Source organism: Nicotiana tomentosiformis, chromosome 11 (assembly GCF_000390325.3).
Source record: "Nicotiana tomentosiformis chromosome 11, ASM39032v3, whole genome shotgun sequence".
Taxonomy (NCBI): Eukaryota; Viridiplantae; Streptophyta; class Magnoliopsida; order Solanales; family Solanaceae; genus Nicotiana; species Nicotiana tomentosiformis.
Genome location: NC_090822.1, coordinates 66722399 through 66735635, shown reverse-complemented (window position 1 = coordinate 66735635; position 13237 = coordinate 66722399). Strand labels below are relative to the sequence as shown.

Below are 13237 nucleotides of genomic sequence, written 5' to 3'. Positions count from 1 at the left end.
CAAATCCTCATCCAAATGCACCGTGTCGAAGTCCAAAACATGTGACGGATCACCATGACACTTCTTGAGCATGGAAAAAACATTGGGTGAACTCTCGATGGACTAGGTGGCAAGGCAAAGCTGTAGGCAACCTCTCCAACTCTCTCAAGCACCTCAAAAGGACCAAAATACCTAGGGCTAGACTTTCCCTTCTTCCCAAACCTCATCACACCCTTCATGGGCCAAACTCTAAGTAGAACCTTCTCACCCACCATATATGCAACATCAAGAGCCTTCTTGTTAGCATAACTCTTCTGCCTAGACTGCGTTGTACGAAGCCGCTCCTAAATAAACCAACAGAAGTATGACATCGCCTCCCATATAAGACCTCATAAGGATCCATCTGGATACTCGACTGATTGTTGTTGTTGTAGGCGAACTCTGCTAGCGATAGATACTGATCCCATGAGCACCCGAAATCAATAACACAAGCACGTAATATGTATTCCAAAATCTGAATAGTGCACTCAGACTTCCTATTTGTCTGGGATAAAATGTCGTACTCAGCTCGACCTGTGTTCCCAACTCATGCTGAACTACTCTCCAAAAGTATGATGTACATTACATGCCTCAATCTGAGAGAATAGACGCGGGCAGACCATGAAGACAAACAATCTCCCGAATATAAATCTGAGTCAGCTACTCTGTAGAATAGGTAGTCATGACTGGAATGAAGTGTGCAGACTTGGTCAGTCTATCCATAATAACCCACACTGCATCAAACCTCCTCAATGTCCGTGGAAGTCTAACTACAAAATCTATAGTGATATCAAGCCTCTGAAGCAACCCATCGGGTCTCTGATGCTCGTACTTCACATGTTGACAGTTCAAACACCGAGTAACATACTCAACAATATCCTTCATCATCCTCCACCACCAATAGTGATGCCTCAAATCATGATACATCTTTGCAACCTCCGGATTAATGGAATACCGTGAACTAAGGGCCTCTTCAAGAAGCAAATTTCGTAACCCATCCATATTTGGGACACAGATCCGACCCTTTTGCTTCAATACCCTATCATCACTAATAGTAACCTCCTTAGCATCACCGTATTGCATTGTGTCCCTCAAGACAACAAAGTGGGGATCATCATATTGACACACCTTGATGCGCTCAAACAAGGACGATCGTGATACAACACAAGCGAGAACCTTGATAGACTCCGAAATATCCAACCTCACGAACTGATTGGCCAAAGCCTGAACATCCAATGCTAACGATTTCTCCCCAACTGGAATATAAGCAAGACTCCCCATGCTCTCTGCCTTACTACTCAAAGAATCGACCACCATATTGGCCTTCCCTGGATGATAAAGAATGGTGATATCAAAGTCCTTTAGTAGCTCTAACCACCTTCATTGCCTAAAGTTCAGATCCTTTTTCTTGAATAAGTGCTGGAGACTCATGTGGTATGTGAACACCTCACAAGGCACGTCATAAAGATAATGCCTCCAAATCTTGAGCGCGTGAACAATGGCTGCCAACTCCAAATCATGTACTGGTTAGTTCTTCTCGTGGGGCTTCAACTTATGCAAAGCATAAGAAATCACTCTACCCTCTTGCATCAACACACATCCAATGTCAATCTGTGAAGCATCACAATACACTGTATAAGAACCTGATCCCTAAGGTAAAACCAAAATTGGAGTTGTAATCAAGGCAGTCTTGAGCTTCTAAAATCTCTCCTCACACTCATCAGACCACCTGAATAGGGCACCCTTCTGCGTCAATTTATTCAATGGGGCTTCTATATATGAAAATCCCTTCACAAAATAGCGATAATACCCCGCTAAACCAAGGAACTATGGATCTAAGTAGTAGTAGACGGTTTGTGCCAACTCTGAACTTCCTCAATCTTCTTCGGATCCACCTCAATCCCCTCACTAGATACCACGTGGCCCAAGAATGCCATTGAATCAAGACAGAACTCACACTTAGAGAATTTAGAATATAACTTCTCCCTCAAGGTCTGGAGCACGATCCTCAAGTGCTGCTCATGATCCTCATAGCTGCGAGAATACACCAATATATCATCAATAAAAACTACGATGAATGATTCAAGATATGGATGAAATGTGTTGTTTATCAAGTGCATAAAAGTTGTTGGGGCATTGGTCAGCTTAAAACACATCACCAGAAACTCATAATGACCATAGCGGGTCCTGAAAGCCATCTTCGGAATATCTAAAGCCCGAATATTCAACTATGGTACCCCGATCTCAAATAAATCTCCAAGAATACCCTAGCACCCTGAAGCTGATCAAACAAATCATCAGTACACGGTAGTTGGTACTTGTTCTTGATAGTAACCTTGTTCAACTTCCTGTAGTCAATGCACATCCTTATAGAACCATCTTTCTTCTTCACAAACAGTGCCGGTGCACCCCAAGGTGACACACTAGGCCTGATGAAACCCTTGTCAAGCAACTCTTGTAAATGCTCATTTAACTCATTCAACTCTACCAATGTCATGCGATATGGTGGAAAAGAGATGGGTTGAGTACCCGGCACCAAATCAATGCCAAGATCAATATCTCTATTGGGTGGCATGCCCTGCAAGTTTGTAGGAAATACATCTGGGAACTCTCTCAATAGTAGGAGTGTCAACACTAACATCTCTCACATAGGCCAGATATGCCAAAACCCCCTTCTTAACCATCCGTTGAGACTTCAAATATAAAATCACTCTACTAGGAACATGATTCAGGGAGCCTCTCCACTCCAACCTCGGCAATCCTGGCACATCCAACATCACAATCTTAGCGTGACAATGAAGAATAGAGTAATATGGTGACAACCAATCCTTGCCCAAAATCACATCAAAATCAACCAATATGAGCAACAAGAAATCAACTCTAGTCTCATAACCCCCAATGGTAACCACACACGACGGATATACACGACACTACAATAGGCCGCAAGCTCTGCAATGGAACCCTACTCAGAAGTCTGGGACAATACTTTTTGAGATGACTCAAGTATCCACATTCAAAGCAACCCCTCCTCTGACGAAGCTGCTGACCTTAATAATCTGAATAACTACATGTGGAATCCTAAGCAGATGGGGCAGAGTAAGAACTCTATGCTGTCAACGCACTGAATGATTAATGAACTGGGCAAGCATTGTACGAACTGTGTCTAACTAATGAACCACGAGGAACATAACGAGCTTCCTAAGAGTTCCTAAGAGATCAACCTCTACTGTAATTTGACTCGCCTCCAGATGAGGCACTACTAATACCACCCGAACCACGAGGCCTCTTGGTCTCCTGTTCCTCATGCTCAAGCCTGTGAACTTGCTCCAAACGTCTAGTAATCTCACCCATATGGTCAAACCTATCATCCTTCTCGGCCTCTCGAGCCATACTATAACGTAAATCATAGTTGATACCATCAGTGAACCTCCTGATCTTCTCCCTCTCAATGGGAACTAACCATACTACATGACGTGACAAATCTGCAAATTTCATCTCATACTGGGTCACAGTCATATCTCCCTAGCGTAAATACTCAAACTCCCTACGTAACTCCTCTCTGCAAGTCTGTGGGACAAACTTCTCTAAGAAAAGAACTGAGAACTCATATCATATAAGTGGTGTTACGCCAGCTAACCTGCCTGACTCATAGGTTTGCCATCATATGTTGGTTGCACATGTTAGCTGAAATATAGTAAAAACAACTCCACTAATGTCCATAATACCCGTTGTGCGAAGAATTCAATGGCACCGATCCAGAAAACCATGAGCATCCTCTGAGTCTCTTCTGCTGAAATCCGGAGGGTCGAGCCTCTTAACCTGCTCCAACCTCTTCTGCTCCTCATCAGTCATTGGGGGACCAACCTTGGCCCGAGCAACAATAACTAGCTAAACTGATAGCATTTCTGGTGTATGATAACCTTGAGCTAGCTACTCCGGTGTACGAGCGAGGGGAGTCTAGGCTCCTCCCTCCGCCTCTGAGGTAGATGGTGTAACTGGTAACATACCCACCTAACAAAGCTAGTGCATACGCTTAAGATTTGAGCCAAATCCTTCTGAAGACCAGGTATAACAATAGGTATCACCGGTGTATGAATTGGTCCCACCGGCTCAATAATATCCAGAACCTGCTCCTTCACTAGAGTGACTGGTGGCTCCGCATGTGCTGCTCTAGCTATAGTACGAGCCCCACATCGGCCTCTACCTCGGCCCCTTCCCCGGCCTTTAGCGACCCTTCCTGGTGGCACTGGTGCTTGTCCACCTGAACGCGTCCTCACCATCTGTGAGATAATAGAAGAGTAAAGGTTCAAACTTCGGAATTAATAAATCTGCACGACAAGAATGCAAGAAAGTGAAGTTTCCTAACAGTTCGATAGCCTCTCGAAGATAAGTACAGACGTCTCCGTACCGATCCGCAAGACTCTACTAAAATTGCTCATGACCTGTAGAATCTATGAACCTAGGGCTCTAATACCAACTTGTCACGACCTGAAACCGCCCACCGACCAAGATGGAGCCTAACTAACTTGCTAGGCAAGCCAAACATAACAGTAACGAATCATAATAATAGAAATGACAAGAATGAAACAAGTCTAAAGTCTCAACATAACATAATAATTCCAACACATGATAAATCCCCCAGAACTAGTAAATACAGAGTCATGAGCTCTAAAACGAAAGTACAAATCACAAATGCCAACTATCAATACTGTCTGAATGAAAAGCAACAGTACATAAAGGAAAAGAGATGCCAAGATTGCGGTCGAGATGCAGCTCTATCTCATCTCTCCAAGATATCCAGTAATAAACCTCGGCTACTGGTGGCACGGTCCAACCCCTAGATCTGCATAGTATGAGTACAACCAACCCCATATTCTCAGCAAGTATTTTCGCATCCTTTTTTCTCTCAAAAGCGGGTTTTGATATGTGACAACTCTTTTAAATAGGTATTAAAATAGAAGAGTCGCCACCTGACGATTTAAGGAGCGTTAGGGCACCTATTTGCATATAACATTATTTTGACTAGTCAACGTCACCAAAAATCAGGTAAGGGCTCAAATTACCTTAAAGAGAAGGTGTTAGGCACTCTTCGAGGTCCACAACTGTGAGTCCCAGCCAAAGTTTACACTATGTGGGATTATCAGATTACAATTGTCCTAAGTAATCATAGAAGTAAAGGAAGCCAATAAATTTGAAGGTTGCATTATGAACATGTGCAAAGAAAATCGGGCAACAGTTAGACTTTATAGATAATCAATACGAGTTTTTAGAGGTTACAATGTACAACTTAATTATTCTATATTCCATGACTAAGTGTGAACAATAAACATATAAAGGAGGGGGGTCCTAAGTTTTTTAGCCTAAAAGATCACATAAATATTACTTCGCAACTCCCTTAAGGTAGGGGTTGCTCATATTATTCAGCGAGCACAGACTATCATCTCCTGCTACCCGATTACTATGTTTAAGTGGTTTACCTAAAGGTGCTCTAATTCAATTCTAGGTCGTTTCCTATGCGTGCACTACACGTCCCATACCTATGGTCCAGAAGGCTTTGGACCTATTATTTGGGAGGTTCTAGACTCTACTTAGGATGCTCAAAAATGATAAAACTAGCGCACATTCAAAACATATAGGACTTCACATAAAGACAATAAAGGGCTCAAGATAACCTCCACACATAAACAACAAATGCACACGGGTAGATTAGGCAGTAGACAATTTTTAGAATTAAGACGCATTAGAGTCATTAAGTCCTATAGTCATGGTGTCTATGTGATTCTATTTTGCAGCATCGTATAAATAGTACTGCAGCTTTAGACTAATGAATTTGCACATTAAAGGTATTTCAAACCTATAGGCATGATATCTACATTGTTCGTGCAATGAGGCAGTAAGATTGTTCGAAAGCTCAGGGTTAACAACGTTTGATTTATAGACATGCTATCTAAGACGAGTAACAGTATCCTACATGCAGGATTTCTAACAGTTGACAATTGAAATTGATTTTATAATACTTTATCCCTATATGCATGTCATCTATGTGTGGCAATATAATGAAGAAACAAACTAGTTGATTAGTTGATTAAGATCCTATAGTCATGATATCTAGATGAGCAGTGCACTAAAAGCAATAGAAGCGACTAATTGATTGATTAGTTGAAGTCTTATAGACATGGTATCTAGATGAGCATTAGCAAAATATTTATTATTGTATCATATAGGCATGCTATCTAAGTAGACATAGAAACATGTATGGAAAATACTAACATGCTTTGAATAGTGTACAAGTGAAGTGTGTGTGATCCCTATAGGCATAATTTCTATGAATGTGTAGAATAGGAGCACGTCAAACGAATAGCAAACAAGAAAATTAAATCCTACAGGCAAGTTTTCTACCCGTTCATGCGAGAATCTGAATACCCCCGCCCCTTTTCACTAATCTCCCCATCGTTTGTTTACAAATTGTTGTAGCTAATTTTAAATACTTACAGGCCCAAATACAAATACAGAATAACCCAGTAATACATATGGTCCTTCAAATAGGCTTTGGAATTCATGCGGATAGCATGCCCAAACTCCAGGTGCAGATAGTACTTTCGAACCCTCAATACTAAAAGCAGGCCCAAACGATTCCAATGATTAAGCCATGGAATGCTAAATTCAGCCATACGGGTAACAAAACTACTCTTAAAGTTGTAACTAATAACCATTCTAATCAAGGCATATAAGCAATATCATGCTTAAATTAGGAAACATGCAGGACACAATGAGGCAAGTTTATGCTTATCATTCCAGAAACAGAACTTAAGAGCAACAAGATTATTTCAAACAATGTTTCATAACAAAGCTTAGCCTAGGACTATCTTAGAGAGCGTTAGGCATGGGTTTGAGCATGAAAACCTAGTAATGCCATAGACAAGAACAAGTGAGATACAGCCTTGGCATAGAAGCTTTAACATGAGAGCCTAATGAGAAACAACTAACTTGCAGAGCCTAACATGTGAAATATTCAGGCAAATACAAATCATCATACAAAGGTTTTTAATTCAATAGGTAAGCATTCATGGCGGATGAGAAGAAACTGGATTTCAGGTAAATAAGGCAAGCAAGTATCACATGAAGAGGGTAGGGACTTGTCTTAAGCGACATAAGGAGAAATAAACTAGACATGTATTGGAATTCACCCTAGGAGTTTAAAATGATCAGTGAGCACACAACATCAAATTAAAGAACAAGTCTGCCTTGGCATTGTAACAATATTGGCATGTAGAAAATCACAAGTTGATTCTAGGAAAATAGCAGGTGTACATGAAAGACTTAGCAAAGATACATTCCAATAAGTTCCGGGCATGCATTAGTTCCCTAGGAGATTCTAAGTCATGGATTCATGATAAACAACAGTTTTTAAGTAATCAATTATACTTAAACATGAAGATAAGCAATCAATCGAGTTGGGCATCTACAATGGGCATGCATTAAGGCTAATAATGTCAAGGAAGAGCATATTAGGCTAAGCACTTAGACATTGTCATCACAGAATTTGCAACAAAATAGCAGGTGATGCATAGGGAATTAAAAAAGAAGAAAACAATTCTGAGTAATGACATAATTTCCCAGAGATCCAAACAAAGTGCGATAAACTATAATCAGGTTTAATTGCAAACCAAGCAAACGTCATGAATCAACCTAGCTAACTATGCGAAAATTAGAATTAGAATAGAGTTGAAACAACATGATGGCATTGGGACAAGCAGGCTTGAAGTGGCATAACATTAAACACCCAAAGGAATGCACATAACATAAACACAACCAGAGGAAAGTAAATTACGAGAGTATAAACTACTAACCAGTTGCGAATAAAGTAAATAAAGAATGAAGAACTCAAAGTCTCAGGAATAGCTGCGATTACTGGAGAAAGATGAAACCCCAAATCTCCAATGCTTTAGAGTTCACAATAGCCTCGAAGTGGGCTCCAAGCAGTGCTTGCACTGGAGGAGGTAAATGAACAGAATCTGGTGGCCTTGGATTTTAGCCGAATATGGTAAGAAAATAATGGAGGAATCCTATTATCAACAAGATTAGGAGAGGGATTTAAGGGGGAGGCGGCTAGGGTTCATCAGAGAAAGAAGGAGAGTGGAGAGCATTCGGAGGTGATGGTCTCAGGGAAATGGAGATTAGGGTTTGGGTTGGGTAACTAAAAGTGGTAAGGTAGCTCTAGGTCGTTGATCTTGAGAGATCAACGGCCAGGATTAAAAATTGAGCGGGCGGTTAGTTTAGCGGGTTGCAATTGGGTTGGATTAAAAGGGTCTCTTAGTTTGGGCTGGGGGATTGGACCAAGGGTTTTGAGGTCTGGGCTGGTAGTTTGGGTCCAAAAATTAGCCTAATTTGGGTTATGAAATTAAATATGCAAAAATTATTTAAAATAATTTATAAAAATTAATTAATAAATAATAAAAATATTCTTTATGCAGTAAAATACCGAAAAATAATAGCTTAATATTATAAAAATATAAAAATATTATTCTAACATAAATAATGTAATAAATATAATTATGTATAGAATGTAGGCTATTATTGCAAAAATTATGTAAATTGATCAAAAATACAAATGTACTTGTATGCAATGAAGTAAAAATGTTATAAAACATATATATGGGTGTAAATAAATTTTGATGATTAAGTCATCCCAAAATAATTTGAAAGGATAATTAATAAATATTTGAATACTTTAAATGCGAGAAAATCAATTTTAAAGATTTAAAAATTATGAAAAATTATAGAAATACTTATTTGTCTCTTGTAAATTGAGAAATGATGCAAAAATAATATTTTGAAAGTGTATATAATATTTTATAAAATATGAGGGCAAAATTGGGTATCAACAGTTGCCCCTCTTTACCTGGGAATGAAAGAGTTGTCGGGTAAGAAAATGATGACTAATTTTGTCCGAAATGATTGAGGATGATGTGTTTTTGAAAATATGGGGATTGAACCTTGGTTCTTGAGTTGCCTACATATCCCTGGTATTATGGGAATCAGGTCGTGTGTAGTTCGGGATCCAACGGCGATCGAAACCGATGGAGTCATTATAAGAATATTTATATGTTTTGAGAAAAGATCTTTTGTATAGGATGGTGTCATGAGTAACGGATAATTTTGGGTGGAGCTATGTATGCGAATTTGAATGTTACGGATATTCGAGATAAATATTTGGGCGGTTACGGAACAAAGAGTAATCAATTGCCGATCATTGGTTACGTTTGAGATAGTCAAAGGATGTGAACATTGTGAATGGAAACCGGAGCCCCCGTTTGTAGAACGGTTACCTCCCGAGTTACCTGCAAAATTTAAGACACGATGAACGCGAATATATAAGGTTATTGCAAAATTTTAAACATGATGTAAATTCCCTTCGGACCATAAGAGTTGTCTTTGGACGATGAAGATGATGTCATGGGCCATGAAGCATATGACAAGGGATTTGCAGGCCATAAAATGGTGTCCTCGGGCCATGAGGATGGTGCCTCTGGACTATGATGCCTTTGAATAATGATGTGCAATTTTGAGAGATCCTCAGACCATGGCATGATATCTTTGGGCTATGAGGATGATGCCTTCGGACTATGACATCTTCGGACAATGCGGCAATGTTTCAGCCCATGAAATGCAAAGATGCGAAGATACCGATCGTTTGATAGAGGGAACAGTTGATGCTTAGTCATATGCGAGAACGAGACAAGGCAGCGCTTAGCCTTGTATGATGAGGGTAGTGTTTAGACCTATGCATAGAAAGGCAGCGTTTAGCCTTATGCAATAATGGAGGTAATGCTTAGCCTCATGTAATGTAATGGACACAGTGCTTAGTCTCTTACAGAAGAAGGTAGTGCTTAGCCTTATGCAATAATGGAGGTAGTGCTTAGCCTCATGCAATGTGATGGAGATAGTGTTTAGTCTCATGCAAAGGAGGCAGTGCTTAGCCTTATGCGATAATAGAGGCAATGCTTAGCCTCATGCAATGTAATGGAGACAATGCTTAGTCTCATGCAAAGGAAGGTAGTGTTTAGCCTTATGAAATAATGGAGTCAGTTCTTAGCCTCATGCAATGTAATGGAGACAGTGCTTAGTCCCATGCAAAGGAAGGCAGCGTTTAGCCTTATGCAATAATAGAGGAAGTGCTTAGCCTCATGCAATGTAATGGAGACAACGTTTAGTCTCATGCAGAGAAAGGTAGCGTTTAGCCTTATGCAATAATGGAGGCAGCGCTTAGCCTCATGAAATGTAATGGAGACAATGTTTAGTCTCATGTAGATAAAGGAAGTATTTATCCTTACGCAATGATGAGGGAAGTGCTTAGCCCTATGCAATCTAATGAGGGCAGTGCTTAGCCCTATGCAGAGAAAGGCAGCGCTTAGCCTTATGCGACGATGAGGGCAGTGCTTAGCCCTATGCAAAGAAAGCAACGGTTAATGTGAGAGTGGAAGTGGTCCTTAGCTTGACGCCTTTGTGATGGTGACTTCTGTCAGTGAAGATAGCATTCTTGTTGTGAATTTGTGGATATGCTTGTCATGCCTGCATCCAAAGAAAAATCGTCAGTTTTTTTTGGGGGGGGGGGGTGAAGGTTGGTCCGTGCCTTTGATTCTTCATTTCGCCTTTGCTCCTTGTCTTGATGCCTTGTTCGAGTCACCCTAGGTAACATCTGGCTACTATAGAAAATGCGGTTTATTCGAAAATATGCATTTATGGTAAATCATATGTAAGTAATGCAATTGCTTTAAAAATAATGAACAAAAGTACACAGTTTGGTCGAATCAAAGACCGTGACATGCTTTGACACATTGCGACCTTCTTATTTTGGAATTTTGAGGACCTCCCTCAAACTTCTGCCCCAATTTGATGTATACTCCTGGCGATACACTTCTTGATGATCCTTGACGTAATGACATAGCCAAAACTCAAACTCTTACCCAGTTCCTGACCGTAAAAGGATTGAATATTTTATTATAACATGACCGAACCCACAAGGCCGCCAATGTATCCCCTCTTAATAGGGAATCAGGTCAAGCGTAGTTTAAGCTACATCAAAGGAGAGTGCAAACACAATCTTAAACATAATATCTCTTGGCTGCGTCCGAATTGATAGGTTTTGGCCATATTTTTCCATCCATTTCTGCAAGTATAAGCGCTCCTCCTGTCAGTACTCGGTGAACCATGTAAGGGCCTTGCCAGTTAGGTGAGAATTTTTCTTTTGCTTCGTCCTGATGCGGGAAGATCTATTTCAACACCAATTGCCCCGGTGTGAATTGCCTTGATCTCACCTTTTTGTTGAAAGCCCTTGCCATTCTATTCTATTAGAGTTGACCATGACACACTGCATTCATTCTCTTACCATCAATAAGAGCTAGCTTCTCATACTGGCTCTGTACCCATTTTGCATCGCTGAGCTCGGCCTCTTATATGATTCTTAGGGAAGGAATCTCCACCTCGGCAGGTATAACAGCTTCAGTACCGTAGACCAATAAATAATGTGTTTCCCCAGTTGACGTACCAACTGTGGTGCAGTACCCGAGCAAAGCAAATGGTAGTTTCTCATGCCATTGCTTGTAGTTGTCCACCATCTTCCTTAATATCTTCTTGATGTTCTTATTGGTGGCTTCTACGGCGCCATTCATCTATGACCTGTATGTTGTAGAATTTCGGTTCTTGATCTTGAACGTTTCACACATGGCTTTCATCATATCACTGTTGAGATTGGCGGTATTATCGGTAATGATTGACTCAGTTACTCCAAATCAACTAACAATACGATCCCGAACGAAATCTGCTACGACCTTCTTAGTCACAACCTTATAGGAAGCGGCTTCAGCCCATTTTGTGAAGTAATCTATAGCCACCAAAATGAACTTGTGTCTGTTTGAAGCAGCGGGTCCAATTGGTCTGATGACATCCATGCCCCAGGAAGAGAAAGTCCAGGGTGAACTCGTTGCATTGAGTTCGTTGGGTGGCACTCGTATCATATCAGCATGTACCTGGCATTGGTGGCACTACTGTACATATTTGATGCAATCTGTCTCCATAGTCATCCAGAAATATCCTACCCTTAATATCTTCTTGGCCAGAACGAACCCGTTCATGTGAGGTCTGCAGGTTCCGGTGTATATTTCTTCGAGCAATCTAGATGCCTCCTTAGCATCAACACATCGCCACAACCCCAAGTCAGGAGTCCTTCTATACAGAATTCCTCCGCTCCAAAAGAAGTGGTTGGCCAATCTTCGGAGCGTGCGCTTCTAAGTGTGTGTAGCATTCTCTAGGTATTCTCCTTTCTCCGAAAAATCCTTGATATCATGGAACCATGGATTTCCTTCAAAATCTTCTTCAACGCGAGAACAATATGATGGCTGCTTACGAATCTCAATCGGGATAGGATCGATGAAATTCTTGTCTGGATGTTGTATCGTGGAAGACAAGGTTGCCAATGCATCTGCGAACTTATTCTGAATCCTTGGAACATGCTTGAATTCTATCTTCGTGATCAAATCTTGCACACAATGTAGGTATGGCAATATTTTAGTGTTCTCGGTAGCCCATTCTCCTAGTACTTGGTGTACCAATAAATCTAAATCTTCGATTACTAGCAACTCCTGAACATTCATGTCGATGGCTAATCTGAGTCCCAAGATGCAAGCCTCATATTCTGCCATATTGTTGGTGCATGAGAACCTGAGCTTTGCGGATACCGGATAATGTTGATCGGTTTCTAATACTAAAACAACTCTAATTCCCACTCCTTTGAAGTTTGCTGCTCCGTCGAAAAAAATCCTCCAACTATCATATGTTTCGGAAATATCTTCACCTACAAACGACACTTCCTCGTCGGGAAACTTCGTCTCCAATGGTTCGTATTCTCCATCTACGGGGTTCTCTGCCAAGTGATCGCCCAACGCTTTTCCCTTGACCGCCTTCTAAGTCACATAGATGATGTCGAACTCACTTAGCAATATCTGCCACTTTCCTAACTTACCCGTAGGCATGGGTTTTAGAAAGATGTATTTTAGTGGATCCATCCTTGATATGAGATATGTAGTTTAAGCACAGAAATAATGTCTCAACTTCTGGGCTATCCATGTCAAAGCACAACAGGTGTGCTCCAGCAAAGAGTATCGGGCCTCGTAAGGTGTGAACTTCTTACTCAGATAATATATCACCAGCTCTTTCCTCC

The 13237-nt window shown here is 40.8% G+C and overlaps 2 protein-coding genes across 2 annotated transcripts; both read right to left on the bottom strand.

Moving 5' to 3' along the window:
- Positions 1 to 678: 678 nt before the first annotated feature.
- Positions 679 to 3534, bottom strand: LOC138901595 (uncharacterized). Its single transcript, XM_070189369.1, has 6 exons — positions 3240 to 3534; positions 2658 to 2779; positions 2285 to 2596; positions 1617 to 1668; positions 955 to 1346; positions 679 to 849 (listed from the first exon to the last, which is right to left on the bottom strand). The coding sequence occupies exons 1-6, from the start codon at positions 3532 to 3534 to the stop codon at positions 679 to 681; spliced, it is 1344 nt and encodes a 447-aa protein (XP_070045470.1).
- An 8771-nt stretch (positions 3535 to 12305) lies between these two features.
- Positions 12306 to 12719, bottom strand: LOC138901594 (uncharacterized). Its single transcript, XM_070189368.1, has one exon. It carries the CDS (start codon positions 12717 to 12719, stop codon positions 12306 to 12308), a length of 414 nt encoding a protein of 137 aa, XP_070045469.1.
- Between the last annotated feature and the right edge of the window lie 518 nt (positions 12720 to 13237).